Raw genomic sequence first — 18,592 nt, forward strand, 5'->3', positions numbered from 1 at the left:
GACAAATCTTCAGTGTAGTGTTTTTAAAGTTAATAAAAAAAAAACACAGAAAAGAAGGATGTAGGTATGCACAGATTCCCGTTCATCGTGTCCCTGTCCCTTGGCAGGTAGCTCGTGTGAGTTGTGTCACTCAGCGCACAGCCTCTCTATAGAATATATAGCTTGCGTCTATCAGGGAGTATCTGGTGCCTTTTTCCTATTCCATGCCCTCAGGCAATATCTGCAGTGAAATAAAAGGAGAACATTAAAGCCCATGGAACTTGTGTTGAACTGAGCTGGACAGGGCTTCAGATCTTGCACTAATCTTTCTAACATATCAGATGGGGCTAAAGAGGAATATTTTATTGCTAGAAATAGTTTAGCGATTACTTCAGAGAAAGGACGGACGTAACACAAAGAGTTTCCAAGTACCGACAGGAAGGAGTGTTGCTCATGCAAAATTCCACATTAGGCGCTACAATAATAACAAAAAACCCACCGGCCCTTGTGATGTCTGAACTCCCCGACACTGATATATGGAGAGGGGAACAGAGGAGGAAAAAGACAGAGAGAGCAAAGCAAATACACTGGGATGCTTACGAGCAGAATACAGGAGCCAAGTGTCACAAGTTGACCCTTTGTGTTTGCAATGAAATTTGACCGCTCCAGGCAAAATTCCTTTAGTGGTTTATATCTGGTTTGATTTTTGTTGATAATGGCTATTTCTCACAGCATTGTGACATTTAATGCTGTTTAATCAAGACTTCAGAGAAGGAGTTACAATTTTAATTAGTAAAAAATCCATTGTAACACATTTATGTTTTCCTTAGATGGATCTGACCCAGCTCTGATTAAGGGCTGTAATAAATAAGCATTGTGCATACAGACACACAGCAGGAATACAGCTTGCTTCGTAATAAATGAGCTGCACGCATCCAAGGAAAACGCTCACTCCTCGATGACTGCAGAAGAGCCCTGTCGTGCCCCATGCTAGAAAACCTCTCAGACTTCCTGAGAGCAGAGGTGCACGTGGCGGCAATCTCAGTGGCTTCCCCAGGGTGCTTGTGGTTGTGGTCACCCGCTGGTTAGGGTAGATCTGCCGTACATCATCCTCTGAGACTCCCACCGCAGGGACACCTGGACACCAGCACATTCAGGTTTCTCCTCGTTCAGGAACAAGGAAAACAAGTGAGAAAATTGTGTGGATGTAAGTCATCTACACCTTTCTTATTAGGGCGAGCATGGCACTGGGTTGGGAAGCATCTGGTAAATATCAAGCACCTAAAGGAGAGATTGAAATGCTCAATGCCAGCTGATCAATAGTACCAAAAGCTGTGACTTCAGCCCTGTTTTTTCAGGCCCTCTGATGTGAGGCTATTTGAACTGCCAGTTCTCTGAGGCTGGGGATGCTCCTTCCTTCAGGCTTGCGCATGGGTTGTACAAGACCACAACATAAAGACAAAATAGTGGTGTATCTCTGAACTCAGAACAGGATTCTTTCTCTCATCCACCAGCCTTGTGGCTTGGTGTCCTTCTCCAGCAAGTCCATTTCACACGTGGTTGGGATGGGGACTATACCAGCCCCACTACTGGCAAGAATCATTGGTGCTTTGGTTTTTATACCAAAAAAAGTTAACCTACAGCCAAACATCTATGTTCAAACATTTAAAAAAAACCAGTGGGGACAGCGGCCATATTACCAACAGCAGGGTTGAAAGGTGGAAACCTGAAGAAACCTGACTTGCTTTCAGCCATCTTCTGGAAGCTCTACTGACTCTGCTCTGAAGGTGGACTCCAAATTCAACTGACCATGCCAGGTCTCTGCAGTTACCTTTCCTCAGTCCCCCAAAAAAGCTAACTTGTCTGTTGGTCTTTGTGGCTGCCATGCACTTAAGAATTATTTAAGTGGCCAACTGAGCTATTTTATTAATTATATGGAAAGATAGGTTGTTATTCCTCTTATCATCATAGAATGATTGGGTTGGAAAGGACCTTTAAGATCATCCAGTTCCAACCCCCCAGCCATGGGCAGGGACACCTTCCACTAGAGCAGGTTGCTCAAAGTCCCATCCTACCTGGCCTTGAACACTTCCAGGGATGGGGCATCCACAGCCTCTCTGGGCAACCTGTTCCAGTGTCTCACACTAAAGAGGTTCTTCCTTACATCTAATCTAAATCTACCCTCTTTCAGTTTAAAGCCATTACCCCTTCTCCTATCACTACATGCCCTTGTAAAAAGTCCCTCCAGCTTTCTTGTAGACCCCCTTTAGGTACTGGAAGGCTGCTATAAGGTCTTGCTGGAGCCTTCTCTTCTCCAGGCTGAACAACCCCAACTCTCTCAGCCTGTCCTCACAGGAGAGGTGCTCCAGCCCTCTGATCATCTTTGCTGCCCTCCCCTGGACTCGCTCCAGGAGGCCCACGTCCTTCTTATGTTGGGGGCCCCAGAGTTGAATGCAGAAATGATGAAAGACCAAGGAAAGTTTTTGTTTAAAAAGACCTCTAGCTGAAGGTTGGTTTATGCCCTGGGCCAGAAGAGTTTGTGTTACTTCCAAAGCTCCTAATTATGTTCAGGGTGTTGGGGTTTTTTTAATATTTCTCTTTCACCTGGAAATATTATCATTAGCCACATAAACTTGTACAGCTCTTGGGCCTCAACATACAAGCTATAGGGATGTACTAAAAAGAAGGGAACATGCTTTTAAAATGCTTGAATGGAATGAAAGCCAAAATTGCTGCAGCAAATCACCTTTCTGGTGTCTAGGAGGCAAGTCAGAACCAAGTCCCCTTGGAAAAAGACTGAAAAATAACTGAGAATCAAAATTGCTGTCACATGAATGATAAAAACAACATTCAATAAACTACTTGGTTAGTAATGGGAAAACCTCCAAGAAGCATACCTACGGAGAGAGGAGGAGGAGGTAATTCCCATGGAAGTCATGTAGGAGCTGTCCAGGCTCCTAAGGCTTTGAGTGAGTCTGCCTGGCCTGGTCAATAGGCAAAGCTGTGCCATACCCTTAAGATTGTATACTTACACATAAACATACAGTGACTGATCTCTCTAAAAACCAATTTGACAGTTTTAAGTTTTTGTCTGACTAAACAAGAGGTTCCATTTCAGTGAGGCCTTCTCTCTTGGTCACCCCTCAATAATATACCTTTTGATTAGAAAATTACTCACACACCAGAAACATTCCGAAAGGACCACAGAGAAATCACACTGTAAAAAGGGTCCAAAGAAAGTCTCAAAAGACATCTTTTTTTTCCCCATTGACTGTGTGGCAGGAGCCCTAACTTACACCACTCTCTCCCTATTTAAGTGACAAAGGTCAACTCAAAATTTCCCAAACGGAAACAAATCTTTAATTTTAGATACTACGTTTCCAGAGATGAGGCCAACAATGTGACAAGATAGTATGCTGGTATGAAGGCGGATATTATTGTGAAATGGGAGGGAGGTCAAAAAGCCACCCCCTGAGCTACAGACAGGAGGCTACCGGTAGCACAGGTTCCATAACCCCATGCCAGAAAAGCCAAACCAAAACACACATCCTCACATGCCTCTGCGCACGTGCTGCAAACCAAGGCGTGGGACTCCTAAAGGGGCTGTGCCGGTGCTGGTGGCATATCGCAGACAGGACCTAAGTTCTGCCAAGAGATCTGCTACCTGTATTGTAAAGCCAGCTTGCCAGACTTTTTATTTGAAAACCAAAAATTACACCTTTTTTAGAGAAAAAAAACCCCAACAACTGAGTTAACCATAATAAAAAAAGAGTACTATATTTCTAAGAGGGTCTGAATAAAAAGACACCCTTGAAAACCTCACGTTAAACAGTTCTGAGCATTTACAGATTTCTCATGCATCGTATTGTAAAACAGCAGCTTGTTCTTTTCAGAGCTGCAGAGGTAAGGGCACACAAATGATTAAACAAGCAGGTTTAACTATCTTGCACTGATGAGGAATTTGTCAACATGGGCTCAGTATTTATGCGGATCTGCAGCAAATACTGTACGGCTGCAGGAGTCAAACAGCTGTCTGTCAATAAAGCTATTCTCCTCACTGGAACATAATAGCACAGGCTCAACATGACCCTCAGAGGCCTCTTTAAGCTGCCTGGCTGTCTCCTCCTTCCCCATCCCTCCAGAGTCCTTCACCAGCAAGCTCTGAATTAAAAGGGAGGGAAAAAAAAAAACAACAAACCACGTATTAGAATCTTTTCTATCCATCTTAATATTAAAAGTGACTTAACCCTGGGCAAGTCTGTCTATACAGGCAAGCCTGAGCTAAAGCAAAGTTAGGGAAAGACAGCTTTGATTCACGGCACGTGAAAGGCTACCGACAATCCCTTTTAATAGAGCTTGCAACATTAATGTAGCCAGAGCCACATGCGACACCCATTAGGGCCAGGGAGAGCTCCCACGCATATATTTCAAGGAAGCAGTAGATTCCTCGGTCCCAGAAGCTGTCTTCATTACAAAAGTCTAATATATCAGAAGAGAGAGAAAAGCTCGGCTTTTAGAATGCATTTTTTATTATTCAGCCTTCAGTGGAAATGTCACCTTTCTAAAGCAAGCTGTTATCATGTGTTTCCCATGCCAAACACATGGCCTCTAAGGAGAGGGTTTTATCTCTACATTTTTAGTGATTTGTATTTCTCTTTCAAGGAGCTCCATGCCTTAAGGCACCCGAAATGCTCACAGCACAAGAAGGTAAGGTTACACGAGATGCTGCTGAAGAGGACAAAAAAAAAAACGGGGCCAGGAGTCAGCGCAGCTTCCGACAGCAGCCGCCCTACCCAGTAATGTGCCTCCTTTAGTAGATTTAATTATTATCTGTTTCCTTGGTTGGGACCATATTCTCAAAGAAGCAGGGCGCCCATCAAGCGCCGCCGCCGCATGACAGGCAGCGGCACAGCCAGCACCACTGCCCCGGCGCCTGCCAACCAGCCAGATGCTGCCACATATTGGCATCTGGGGCCTGGAAAAGCAACTGCGGTCTCCGTTTGGCGGCGGATCCTGACCCCGACAACTGAAGGAGACAAAAGGAGGATAGATTGGGGGGGGGGGGGGGAAATCTCTCCTGACAATTTCACTGGTAAAGATTTAGACAAAACCCTATTGTTTAACCGCTCTCCAAATGAATAATTTGGGGGAGGGGGGGACCACACCCGACACATTCTAAATGCTGTCAGAGTCCAGGGTGCAAGGACAAGGGATTATTTATGAAAAGAAATAATGAGGAAACCAGATGCCTGCCTTTCTCAGCCCTCTGCGCTAACAGTCACCCTAACAGGGCATGTGCAGCGCTGCTCATCAAAGACTTCTCAGCCTTAAAACGCAGGGCAGCCGCTAACTAACTCTTCCCATCTCTGCCACTTAGCAAAATGCCCTCTCTGTTTTACAGGGAGGCTAATGCAGTCAATCAGCAGCACAGCAAAGGCTGAGGGAGAATAGTTGCAGACCTCGCCCCAGCCAGGGACAGTAACTGGATAGCCATGTTAACTGCACCCACCAGAACAGCAAATAAATGGAGGGGGGAGCTTATTTCTCTAACACTGAGGCCGAAACTACATGGGTGTGCTTAAAGTAGAAAAGCAACTAAGCTCCCTATACCCGTTTTCGTGAAATTGACTGTTTTCCGTAATTGAAGGGTAAGCTCCTGACCCCAGCAAAGTCAATGGGAAAACTCCCAGTGATGTTAATGGGGCTGGGACTTCACACTGTGCACTTACTTTACCCTAGAAAGCCAATTAGCTCAGGACTCTCTGCAGCATCACAGAGCACCTGCCAAGGTGCCCACAAGAAGCCGGAGCAGCCAAGGTCCTTCTCACAGGAACTCACCTCTTGCTTCACCTTATTGGGTCTCAGCTTTGCTGGGCCTGGCAGGACACCATGAGAGACCAGGGTTGGTTGCGGAGGTCTTCTCTGAGGTCAAAGCAGGCACAAGGCTGGAAAGGAAGTAGCCCAAGGAGGCAAAGTAGTGGGGAAGGACGTAAAAAAAAATATTAAAAATCTGGCAAAAGGATATATGCTGTTTGGCTCATGGTCCACACTGCTGAAGTAGCTCTTCTCCATGCCTAGTTCGTAAAGGAAGATTATGAGCTGGCAAATGTCAGACCACAGTGCGCAAGCAAGACTGCAAGTGGAGCGTAGCTAGCCAGCACCGTGCTCTAAATCATGGAGCAGCACTGGGCCCTCTCATGGAGGCTCCTTCCTCGTTATTCCACCACTGCACGAGGTACCATAAAATTCTCGTTACTCGCACGCTGCCGGGGTAAGCAATTTCCTAAAGCTTTTACAACCCCCGCATTTTCATTTTGTGGGAGTAATCCTCTCTCTTTGTTTTCATTGGTACATGGGGATACCAGCTGCATCTAATAATCCACTCCTGAGTCCCAGCCTTTTGGGGTGACATTTCAGAACCAAAGGCACAGAAAGGGCAAGAAAATCTGTGACTGGGGCTGAAGGACGTAATGCAGGACATGGATGGAGACAGCTGGGTAAACCAGGAAAATATCCTGGGGATAAATGGCTCAGCTCATGGAATGGGATGGGAGAAACTGGTAGAGGTGAGGTTGTACCGAGGCAAAACAGCTCTGTCTCCAAGGCAAAGCAAAATGAGGTTAGCAAGGCTTTGCCGAGGAGGACCACTGACCCCCGCAACATCTGCTCTTTCCCTGGCTGGCCCATCTTTATCCAGCTCCACCACTTGCCAGTTGGCTCGTCTAGCTTATTGCCCCCAGAAGGACTTTTCCCAAACTTGCCAACCTTAGGATCTCAGCAGTGAAGCATCAAGGCAACCACCCACAGCCTTCCCAAGAGGACGCTAATTCCCCGCTGCCCGGCGTTGCACACTTCCCCAGCCCTCCTGCCCGTCACGGTGCCACTGCAGCCCTCCAGCAGCAGCTCTAATCCCTCCTGATGGGTCCCTGGGCCAAGAAGATGGAGACAGAGCTGCCTTTGGAGAAGGACAGTCTCTGGTCTGCCAAGAGGCAGTGAGGTCCTGTTGCGGCAGCGCGTTAAGCTGTCACCCGCTGCCGGGAGTCTGGAGCATCCTCTCTGCTGCGCCCTGATTAGCCGCCTCTGCCCAGCAGCAGGGGCGCAGGAGATTTCACCACACAGCACTAGCAGGAGGTGGGACCGCTTCCACCCCTTTGCCACCCAGAAGTTGGGATTTTCTTGAGGACATCTCACCCTTGGGCCAGTGCTCCCCGGCTCTGCTCCTGCAGATGGCTCAGGCAGCAACCAGCCCTCCACCGGCCCCGCGGCGCAGGAGACGGCCGTGCGCTGCCAGTCTAAACCGCTGCTGCCAGCAGCAGCTGCTCAGCACCTTTTAAGCAAGTCCTGTTCCCCCTCCGGGAGTTGGCTCTGCCACCCCTTCCCAAACTGCAGCTGAAGCTGCAGAAGGCACCCTGTCTCGGGGGCTGCCTGAGCCCCTGATGCACGCCGCGTGCCTCCACTGTGGCTGCCAGCGTCCCTGCTGCTGTTCAGCCAAGTCCCTCGCTCCCCCGTCTCGCCCCCTCCACCCACATGCGTCCCCGTAAGCAGGAGCTGAGCCCCAGCCTCGTGCCTCTGCCGAGGCGCTCGTCCTCCCGCAGCGCCACGGTGCGACACCCTCACGGCGTCCAGCCCTGGAGGCGAGATCGTACAGAAAGCCCTCAGGTGCTCAGGGTGGCCGAAGCCCCAGGCCTGGTCTCGTCCTAGCTACGCCCCAGCCTGCCATTTGTCAGTGGGCACACGCTAACCGACGGCCGTTAACGTACATGGTGCCACATACCGCTGCAGGGCGAGGGCCCGCCGGAGGCCCTGCCCACACCGCGCAGGAGGCTGCGAGGCAGAAGCATGGCAGAAGGAAATGAGGCACTGGTCACGCGAAGGGCCGCTCCGGCGGCATCTCCGACTGTACCCCAAGGACACCGTGCAGCAAGGACAGGCAGTCCTGAGGTAACGAGCTGCTGAGGCAAGGGAAAGGGCAGCATTTAACAGGCCGCTGCTGCAGAGCGACACAGAAATCCTGTCCACGCAACTTCTTAGACCGCGCAAAAAGCTGTGGGGCTCCGATGTGAAAGCTACGTGCGGCTCAGAAGACACACAGAGCTGAGGGCCAGCCGCAAGAGGTGCTCCTCAGCTGCAGATGCTGCTGACTGGAAGAGGACTTTGGGGTGCTTAGCCATGGACAGACGGGGCCGCAGGCTGGCTCACCGGCATGTGCTGGGACCCGGGTAAAGGCCCCCTCATGCAGAGTGCAGGGCCGTGCAGCAGCCGGGAACCACAGAGTTCAGCTCACAGTAAAGCCCACGCAGAAAGCACAAACCTGAAGAAATCAACAAACGTACTTTTTCATTTTATTGCTAAAATCCCTACCATAAATCTCACCAGAGAGGAAGTTTCTGTTTCTCCAGCTTCCTACTCAGTGTCCTTGAGAAAACAAATGACACCACACAAAAAAAAAAAAAAAAAAAATCCCGTGGTGGTTTACTTCGCACTTCCCTGTACCTTGTTATGCTGAGTGCTTCATTTAGAGAAGGCTGACCTCCCCAGCCTTCTTCATCCCAGTGCCCTTCGCTGCGGGGACACACCAAGGAACAGGTTTAGCACTGGAGAGAGGAGCCGGGTGGATGTTCTGGCACAGGTAACCCTGCCAACTCAGCATCCCAAAGGTGCGCGGAGAGTCAGCGTGACAGTGACTGCTGTCTGAGAGGTGATTTTCACAGGAGATATAGGAGCTGTGCTACAAGCACAGAAGCTGTGAATACAGCCATTAAAAGCGAACAAAGTTATGCCCCTTGTATTTCATGAGATGCAATTTCTTCCGTGGGTCTGGCAGGGGCCCTGGCTCACCTCACAGCAATTCTACCCAGTGCAAGCCTTCAAACATTTTGTCTCCCAGTTTCTCTTAGTAGGACACAAAAAATGTTACGAGTGTGGTTCAACAGGGTGCAATGAATTACCCCTTTGAGATGTCTTAAGTGTGTTATCTGCCTTACCTGAACACCCACAGGAGAATAAGAAAATCTATAGGTTTATTTTACTGTGTTTTACATAGACTCTCACTAATTCCTGTGAACAAAACGGCACTGATTTGTTTTGCTATCAGCCATTAGGTATAACAGAAGGAAGGTGGAATGGACTACGTAAGTCAGCAAAAGAGAGATGTGCACCACACGGCTTCATAAGCAGTGCCAAAAAGAAGATCTCCAGAACACTTCAAGTCATAAAAGCCAAGGACAAGAAGCATTGATTAGGTAGGAAGGATTGTCTTCAAGAACTAAATGCAAAGTTCAGAAACCCAAGGCTTGAAATGTTTTGTTTATTAAAGGAATACATGTAAACACCAATACAACATAATACATGTTAAAGGAAGGAAAAAAAAAAAGATAGAAGGAGGATTTTTTTTGTGCAGTTAATTCCAGACTGTGCTTCCTTCAGCAAAACCGTTATCTGAGTCAGTGGTAAGGTTACAAACACCTATAGAATCTCAAAGTCTCATTTTTGGCAAGACATCTTGCCAAGTGCCCCATTCCTTCTAGTCTCCATGATCTAGATTTCCTCACTACTAACATACTTGAAAAAGGAATATTTCTGTGTCATTAACTAAACCAAATGTTTGCAGTGAGAGTGACTGGTCATCTGGTTCCTGCTAGAACAGCATTTTCCTTCTGCTGCTCACAGAAACCAGCTTGTGCTCCTGTGCTATTGTATCCCGCCTCTACTTGCAACCGGCACACGGGCACAACCTGAACAAGAGAGCATTTTAAGGTAACATGGAAAATATTTTTTTTACAGTTATCACCAGGCAAATGCAAGGGGACGGATCAACGTGGGCAATGACATTATCTCGTGGTTGGGCTAGAGAGCCCCAGGGATGGAGTCAGGTGGCCGAGGGAAGGGAGTCTTCCCTTGAGCAATGAGCCCTCTCTCGAAAGTCACAGCCAGGGCAGTGCTGGAAGGAAGCTCTGGATCAGCTTGGTCTCCGCATTAGAGATTTCCGACCCGCTCGGCACAGGAAGTTGTTCCTGTGGCTCACCTGAGGGAGTTCCTGTTATGAAGCCAGAGGGTGGTAGGTTGAAACACGGTTTCTGAGAGTGATGTAATCTTGGACAGCACTCCATAGGCAGTGATACTAGTGACCTGGTTACAACCTGCGGTGTTGTTACAGCCCCTCTGCTGGCCTGGTGATCACAAGAAAGGGAAGAAAGAAAAAAAGAGGGGAGTGGAATAATTTAAAAAGGAAAAAAAAGTTTCCAGATTTCCTTTGTTTAAGTGAAGCATTTTCCTTTTCCACTTTATTTGAATACACCGACCTGGTGTCTAACAGATGGAGACTGTGCAGATGCACTTTTGGGAGTGCCAATAAAATACACTGCTAAAATACAAATGGAGGGATACTTTTTTTTTTGAGTTGTAAATTCAGTAATCATTGCTGTCACCTCACTTTCCCAAAGGAATTTGCCCTTTGTTCTCCGGATAAAGCTGGGGAGAGGAAGAAAAAGGAACAACAAAAAAAAAAAAAAATAGTGAGAGCAAAGTGAACATTTAGGAAAAACCCCACAGATCCATAATCTGTAAAAGCATCACAGCGTACAGCGTTTGTACGTCAGGAACCCATACAAGCATGGCTGCTTAGCACCAACAGCAGCGCACAGCAAAATATTCTGCATGTCCTGTATTCTTCTCCCATTCTCCAGACCTTTCTAACAAACAAACAGGTCAGCTAATTGGCTCATGCCCAAGTCTTACCCACTAGGGTTTGCTCAGAGATGTCACTTAGTCATTTGGCATGAGCAAATCCCAGGCTTCTTCCTGTTCAAGCAGCCGAGTGGGTGAAGGCTTTCTTTGATTTATTAAGACTATTAACAAACAGGAGAGTTCAGAAGCTTCCTCAAGCAGAAGAGCACGAGCAGAAAGGTTTTTTCCTGAAGTAGCAGCTAAAAATAGGACACTTGGAGGAAGTAAAGTTCATTAAGTGATAAAGTGGTGGCTGCAGTGATGAGAAGAATTTTTCCTTTTTTAATCTATACATTTATTTAGCATTATGTATTCTTGCTCCTTATTAGAGTGCTAAAGAAGTGTTTATCCAGCTGAGGAAAAGAAGATTTCCCTTTCTGTAGTGACTTTAACATGTAGCTCATCAAATACAACAGAGTCTAGTTTTAAACAGACATTGCCAGCCAACAAAGTACAACATTTGACAGTATTATTTGCCTTTTATATGCTCTTTCCACAGTGGGAAATGATATGCCATTTTCAAGACACATTCCACAGTATTATGCAACAGCTTTCTTAATTTTTAATGTATATATTATTTTTAACGTGTCAACTTTTGCATAAAGCATTTTAGTATTTTATTCAGCATATACCATTAATAAATTATTTGCTCCTTCCTCCCCCCGCTCCCCCAGAGCTGCACTTAGCATAGGAAAATGGTCTACTGACACTATAAAAGATACTTTCAACTGGCACAGTTTATAGACACTTCCATCATCAGACAAAGCACCAGGAGCACATTCCTGTTTCTACTTAGTTGACAAGCTGGCAGTGCTAAACATGCTGTCCAGGAGTTTCATCACAAACCACCCTTTGGTGAAAAGACTTACACACACGTAGCAGCCAGTTGCAGTAAAAATAAGCTAGCACCCTGTACAACCAGTGATTCTTGTTAAAAGTGTTCACTTTTGGCCTGATTGCTCCAGCATCCTTTAGTCATCACATCCAAATGGTTTGGGACATCGAAAGGAAGCAAGTCAGGGTGCTTCTGTGCCAGAGAAACTTGTCCACTTGACCTGAGTTTGTTCAGAGGGCACACATCTCTCATCTCAGCAGATCAGCCCATTCTATAAGGGCAAAAAATGGATGAGATTTGATGTCTTCAACACCAGCAACGCCAGCACCAAGACGCTCCGCAGGATTAAACTGCAAAAGCTTGATATAAAAGGAAAAATATATATATATATATATATATATGATTCAGTGAGTAAGAACAAAAACAACTGCTTAAAAGTTCCAGAAAGGTCTAAGGTAAAGGACATCCTACCGTTTTCCTGCTCTATGAATTACTTTCAAGAGTGCAAAAGCATACTTGAAATTCCTAAAATCCAGTAAATGGAAGACGACTCTCCTTTCCTTGAGTCTCAGTATTACAGTCTTCAGAGACTACTGATCACAGCATGCAATTCCCTGAAGCACTGCACATTGGGACTTCATTTTAAGTGTAACCTCATTTTAAAAAAAAAGAGAGCAGCAGCCAGAGCCTGCATCGGTAGAACTCTGGACACTGCATTTGCTTCATGTTAACCTTTGCTCACACCACTGCGTTACGGCTACATTGGGGACAGTGGTCTGTAACTTTCTCTTTCATAAATTGTGAGTTGGTCCTAAAATACCAGTACATTACAGCCAGTTCTCTATTTAAAAAAAAAAAAAAAAGTTTTAAAGAGTCCTACAAATGGACTAAAATTGAAAAATCAAAATCCCAGTGAAAGAAACAAAACAGTGCAATGGCTTCATGGAAATTTCCTAAAATTCAGCACTTCATTTGCTTTTTAGTTGTACATCACATGCTGAATTCATGTGAAAAGGAAATCACAATATTTACATCTGTTTAAAGATACCAATCCATATAAAAGGGAATGCAAAGGTAATACTCCAAAGAGACTAATAAAGACACACAAAAATATTTTGCAGGTTTAGAGAACTGTTTATACTCTATTCAATTACAGCCAGTACAAAGGCATGATTTCTTTCTTGCTTTTTCTGCAACAGCTAATAGGATAACTTCTCCCAGTTGTCACTTGGAACAATGTGCATTCATATCTTAATGCACTCAACATCTAAGTGAGTCTACATGCATAAACATAGGAATTTACACATTTTAAGATGGCTCTGCTATTTGCAGTCATAATGTCACATAGTAAAGGTAGCTCAGTGACAGTGAATAGTGCTGCTCTGGTATCTTCTACAAGCCAGCAGAAACAGATGCAGCCAGGGTGTCTCTGCCTTCTGTTGAAATACAACCAGCACCAGTAGGGGGAAAGTAAGCATGGACTCTTATTTTTCTGGAGTTTGTCCTTCCAGAAGAACTTTAATCTTAGAAAGCAATAGATACCTATTGAAAAGCCATGTTGCATATTTTGTTGGTAGTAAAGCCTGGAGGTGCCTGAAAAAAATACTGGGTGCAAAATACCAAACCAACATAAAAACAACAACTTCATCTTTCATGAGAAATAAACAGATCTCTGTTTTCTTAGAAGCTGGCTAAATGAAGGAGGTGTTTACAACGAAATCACCTGCACTGGAAGCCACAGCAGGAGACAACGTCTGACACAGTTTTCTGTATAGCTGAACATTGATCACAGTTATTCTGTGATGCTTTGACCTGTTTACCCTTGGCAGTGGGGGGAAGGAAAGTCACAATGACAAATTGCTATCCATGCCAAGAGAGCTTTCTTCCTTTTCCTGACAAGGCTTCCTCAACAATGAATGGCAGCTTCCTTGGATAGTCACACAACAAAAATGTGATTTACTAGCTCATATAGCCGAACCTCCACCAGATAAGTCACCACCCTACACTAGAAGGCTTAATGTAACAGGCACTGGGGTGACTGTTCTCTGAACAGATATGGCCTTGTAATATATCTGCGAGTGGCAGAGATATATTTGCCACTTAAACCACAAGTGGCAAAAGAGCCACTCTTTGGCATATTTAAAAATAGGCAATACGTTAGTCTGCAGTGAAGAACAATCCTACATTGGCAGGGAGAAGTGGACTGGACGACTTCATTTGTCTTCACTTCTAGTCTTAATGGGAGGAATTCCTTTCATCAAGTGTGGTTTTGCTTTCCCTTAGCCATTTGAGTCCTGTAGCACCTGTGGGTGAGGGTAACAATTTGCTACCATCTAACAATATACATGCAGATTATACAAAAAGGGGATTTTTCTTTAGTCACTTCCCTTTCTACCTTTGCCAGAAACACAGACACACATGCTTTCACCTTCAGTGACTTCATGTCACCTAGTCAAAACAGGAGGTCCAAACATCTACTTCCATTTCCATTAATTATTTCACATTAATGGCACAGAAATCTATCTGTTACTGGGTCTTTTGACTCACTGAATTTTCAAAACCTCTTTCTTTCATTTTCTTCAAGAACTATTTTTTCCACTCTGCTCTGTTCAAATCTATATCTAAGTGATGTCATTGTTTATGCATTCACTAGCAAGATACTCTTCAAAGCCAAACAACACAGTTCACATATATCACTTATTCTGCTCAAGTGGAATAGGTCACATCCAGGCTCCACCTCCTCAGTTAGGTCAAAATTAACTAGAAGGAAGATAGCATTACCTGAAATTCAAGACCCTGTACTACAAGTTTATTCTCTCAGTCACAACTACCTAAAGCTAAGAGTAAATACCAGCAGTCAATATTATTCCCATTAGTTTGAAAACGGTGTATCAGTCTGGAAGGTTGTCTATATTTTAAGGTTTCCTACTCTGCCTTTTGTCCAACCTGAGTTATGTTCTTATTACAACAGTCATTGTATTCACAATTTAAAGTACTTTTCTTAACAAATGGCATCCAGATGATTTCCTGGACGACAACTACAGATTTTCAACCACAGCAAGGTCATAACTTCTGATCAGTGTGTTACAGGTTTTATAGTACTTAGAGCTATCTTGCTGAATTGGCATAACGTTTTTTAGTTTAATTCAATTCATGACAAATTTTTCCATGAACATTTAGGACAGAATTCCTAAAATGTTCATGCATCACACCAGCAGGTGTTTCCAAAGCAGTCAGCATTGACCAAACTTGTTCTTTAAAGAAATGGCAAAGCACTCCAGTTTTCTACAGAGATACCTGCCAGCACAAGTCAAAGTTTCCAGATGCAACAAGACAGCTGGGCAAAATTCATCAGTACTGACAAAAGACCCATCCACATTCCTATCAGTAGCTTTCTGTTTTTACATTTCCTGCACCAGAACAAATTAGGTAGATTAAGTATTTGTCCAGTCTACACATGTACCTATAGAAAACAAATACCTGCTGAATCAGTGATCTGGCCTCCTTTGATACATGGTCTGGTATACTCAAAGAAGTATGAGTGTTTATTCCTGATGGATGGCACTCAACCAGAGTCTGGAGGAAAAAAAAATAATTAAAAAAAAAAAAAATCAAGGCAAGCAGATACATTTATTAATTAAAAAATTCTAGTGTTGGATTATCTCCTAGTATACATGCAAATTAACACACACAGCTAAAATGTCAGTGCATTCTAGTATGAAGTACTGATTCTGGGAGGGATGTCTACAGGCACTGATGTCCCCCTGGAGATATGGTTTTAGAACATTTATGTCTTAGTGCTGGTACTCTATTGCTCAAACTTGAAGAGTCGGGGAATTTGGTGGACTTTGCTTTCTTCATGCAGAACTGACAACTAATCACCAGTTTGATTTGGCTGAGCACTCTTTGTCTCAAAATACCAAATCAATGTGTAACAGCAACATATGGCTCCTACACTGTCCCGGGACATAATACTGAAAGTATAAGGGCAAAAGTTTTGTAAATGTGCAAAAGGAATGTTAGAGAACTTTGATTTCACTGTGGTTAAGAGGGCAGCATCGTTTTGGGTTATTTTTTCAGTCCTGAGTTTGATACAGCTTTATCAAGTTGTTCTGCTGAAGCTTGAGCACATTTTGTTTCTCTGGTCCCATGCAGACCAAGAAATTGAGGGTACTCAGGTCAGCAAAGCACATCTGAGAAAGACAAGCAAGGAAATCACAACTGGGCATACCACCTGTGAGAAACTACTGGCCAAGAGGTCAATTTTATGAAGTAACTTGCCCCCAGCCCTACCTTTCCAGTGAGGAGTTCAAAAAGAATGGCACCCAGGCTCCACCAGTCACAGGCTTCTGTCTCTTCTAGGATAGCGCCAACCTCTAAACAAGAGACATTTCAATTAATATTAAAAAGGTCAGTTACACCTTCAAAATTAACATATATTTACAAGGTGACTGTTTAATGCTGACAGAACATATACTAAATACCACAGAGCTTTCATTATGCCTGCAATTTAGTTAGCCCTTTAGCCACCTACAGATTGCATTGTTCAAACACAGCAACACTATACGTTTCACGCATAATTTGCCTTTTCCGTGCATACATAGGCATTTTCAAGACTTGTAGGCATTACAGTTCGGATTCTTCTACACTGGACTAAAACCAAACAGTGACATACAGTAAAGCAAAACGTACTTAGAGAATTTACTCTGGTCAGAAGAGCTGGACTGACCAGAGTGGCCTGATGCATCCATAAATGCAACAAAAGGGAAGTTATAATAGCCTACTGCATGCCTTAATTTTGTCTTAGAGGGCAGGATTTGTCTCGTGGCTAACCTACACCCTTTGCTGGGATCACCATGGGACACTTTTCACAATTGTCTCTCTTGTCTGTTGGGAACCAGATAAAGACGCTAAATCTACTTCACATAGCCTAACCACAGCCAGAAACTGTGTATTGCTGCAACTCAGCCCAAATTGTACCTAGGTACGAAAAGTTGTTTTCCCCAGCATCCAGCCAGCACCCAACACTCTTATTGCTGTCCATGCACAAGAGACAGCAGAGAGGTGAGATGGGAGTTAGAGAGTCCCTCGCCATACACATTCACATATTCAATAGCATGATGCATGCAGAAAACTTGGCCTTCACCGACTCAGGCTTTAAACTACAAAAATTATTAAATACAAACGCACCACACTGTCTGCTCTAAAACAGGCAGAAAAACAGATTGCAATGAAGATGAAATCTTCATTTTGACTGTCAAAAAAATGCAGAAGCTGCACTAAAATAGCTTTGGTGGCAAAAGCCACACCAGCTTCCCAGCAGAGGACAACAATTAGCATATAGTCACATAGTCGTTGCTGTGAAAAGCATTGCGGCATGTTTGAAAAATCTTGCTCATCATTTTATGGAGCTTAGCGTGAGCATGGCCAAGGAGAACTACAGATGAGTCACACTCCGGGGTCAGAGAAAGGAAGGCAGTAGCCCCAGACCTCCCCAGCTGCAGAGATGCACACGCACGCTGAGCACGGGGACGTGCAGAGGGCTGCCCCCTCGGGCAGCTGCCACACAAGCTGGAAGATGCTCAACACCTTCTAGGACTAGGCTGAGGTTGCTGTTGCAAGAGCAACAAGGAAGGATGGCTCAGACATTGTTTCTTTAGGTAGGACATCCCTCACATTGAAAAGCTGATTACAGTTAATGGCGTTTGAATGCCCAATACATCACTATAAGGGTGCCACACATTAGAATTTATTCCATTCTTTACAGATTAATACTTCTATCAGCATCGAGAAACTTTTACACAGATATAATGGCAGCCACATAAGGAACTGTATCAGCATAATTACATGCATTTTTAAAACGTTTTAAGATCCCAGGCAAGCATCCAGATAAAGTTGAAATTATGGTAAATTGAGAGAATTTGTGTAAAAATCAAAATCTGTTCTTGCAATTTAATTTTACATCCCTTCAGAAAGGCAGACCTTCTAGGTAACAGTCCTTTAATAAAGGAAAACAAAAAAAACAAACTTGGGCCTTTCCACATGAACCAGCTGGTGAAAGGTTTTCATAGCATCTCTCAGTGAAACCTACTGAACGGAAATGCCTTCCCAGTCTGATTGTGATTTCCTAGTGTTGTATGTTCCAATCATGTACATTCAAAAACAAGATGTCATGAATGGAAAGTAATATCTAAAACCAAATACTTTAGGCTTCTTTAGAGCAGAGTTTTCTTTCCCATGTGGCTTTAATCCTGTGGATATTCTAGACTAAGAGAGCTTTCTTCCAAACAAGTGAAGATTTTTATTTTTTAAATTAAATTCCACACTTATTCCAGAATAAGACCAGTAAAGCCAGGAGTTAATAAAGATTGACAGCTACATTCTCAGTTCCTACACTACCATTAACTTTCCCATATTGACACATCTTAAATTTTAGAATAATGCCACAAAAGGAGATAACCCATTCTTCCCCAAAGACATTCAGGGGGATAGGCCTCTTGAGTTACAGCCCAATATAAAAAAAATATTGTAAAGGTGAAAAAAACCCATCATTCTGAGCACAGGGAAATGAAATATTATGAAAAATTCATTTCTGAGTTTTGTTATTATTTCCTTTTATGTTGACAGTCACAGATGCTGATCCAGTTCTTCGAAGCACCAAGGTTACACTGCCTTCTTTCACAGAATCCCATACTGTTCATTATGGGAAGTTGATGTAACCTCAATTACTTCACTGATGAAGAAAATGGACACAGAGTAAGAGTCAAAAGGTAAACTAAAGCCCACTTGTCCAAAATCCAAGCTTGTATTTTCAACTATAAGAACATTTTCAATATATGCCAAATCAAAACAAATGTCATTGCAGATCTCTCTTAAGAGAACAGCACTGAACTCTTCCATCCACTTTTGACCGTGACCAAAATGACACAAGTGGGATAAATTGAGAACAGTCAAGTAACATAGATTTCTCCCTGGACTGAAAGGCTCCGGCTGGGTTCTCATGCACACAGCAGAAAGTGCAGGACAAGTCATCTGAACCAACACAGAACAGAA

General features: G+C 44.2%; 1 protein-coding gene across 10 annotated transcripts in view; it reads right to left on the reverse strand.

Annotated features, from left to right (window-relative positions):
* Nucleotides 1-9,268: 9,268 nt before the first annotated feature.
* RPS6KC1 (ribosomal protein S6 kinase C1) overlaps nucleotides 9,269-18,592 on the reverse strand; it is a 93,079-nt gene continuing 83,755 nt past the window's right edge. For 9 of the 10 annotated variants that reach the window (XM_069800156.1, XM_069800157.1, XM_069800152.1 and 6 more), the window contains 3 exons: nucleotides 15,833-15,915; nucleotides 15,020-15,115; nucleotides 9,269-11,898 (listed from right to left, as the gene is read on the reverse strand). In XM_069800156.1, the coding sequence (XP_069656257.1) occupies nucleotides 11,788-11,898; nucleotides 15,020-15,115; nucleotides 15,833-15,915 (290 nt within the window). In that variant the 3' untranslated portion in view covers nucleotides 9,269-11,787. Of the gene's footprint in view, nucleotides 11,899-12,203; nucleotides 13,843-15,019; nucleotides 15,116-15,832; nucleotides 15,916-18,592 lie in introns of those variants that run through there. The other variant, XM_069800155.1, reaches the window with a different exon arrangement.

This window comes from Haliaeetus albicilla, chromosome 13 (genome assembly GCF_947461875.1).
Source record: "Haliaeetus albicilla chromosome 13, bHalAlb1.1, whole genome shotgun sequence".
NCBI lineage: Eukaryota > Metazoa > Chordata > Aves > Accipitriformes > Accipitridae > Haliaeetus > Haliaeetus albicilla.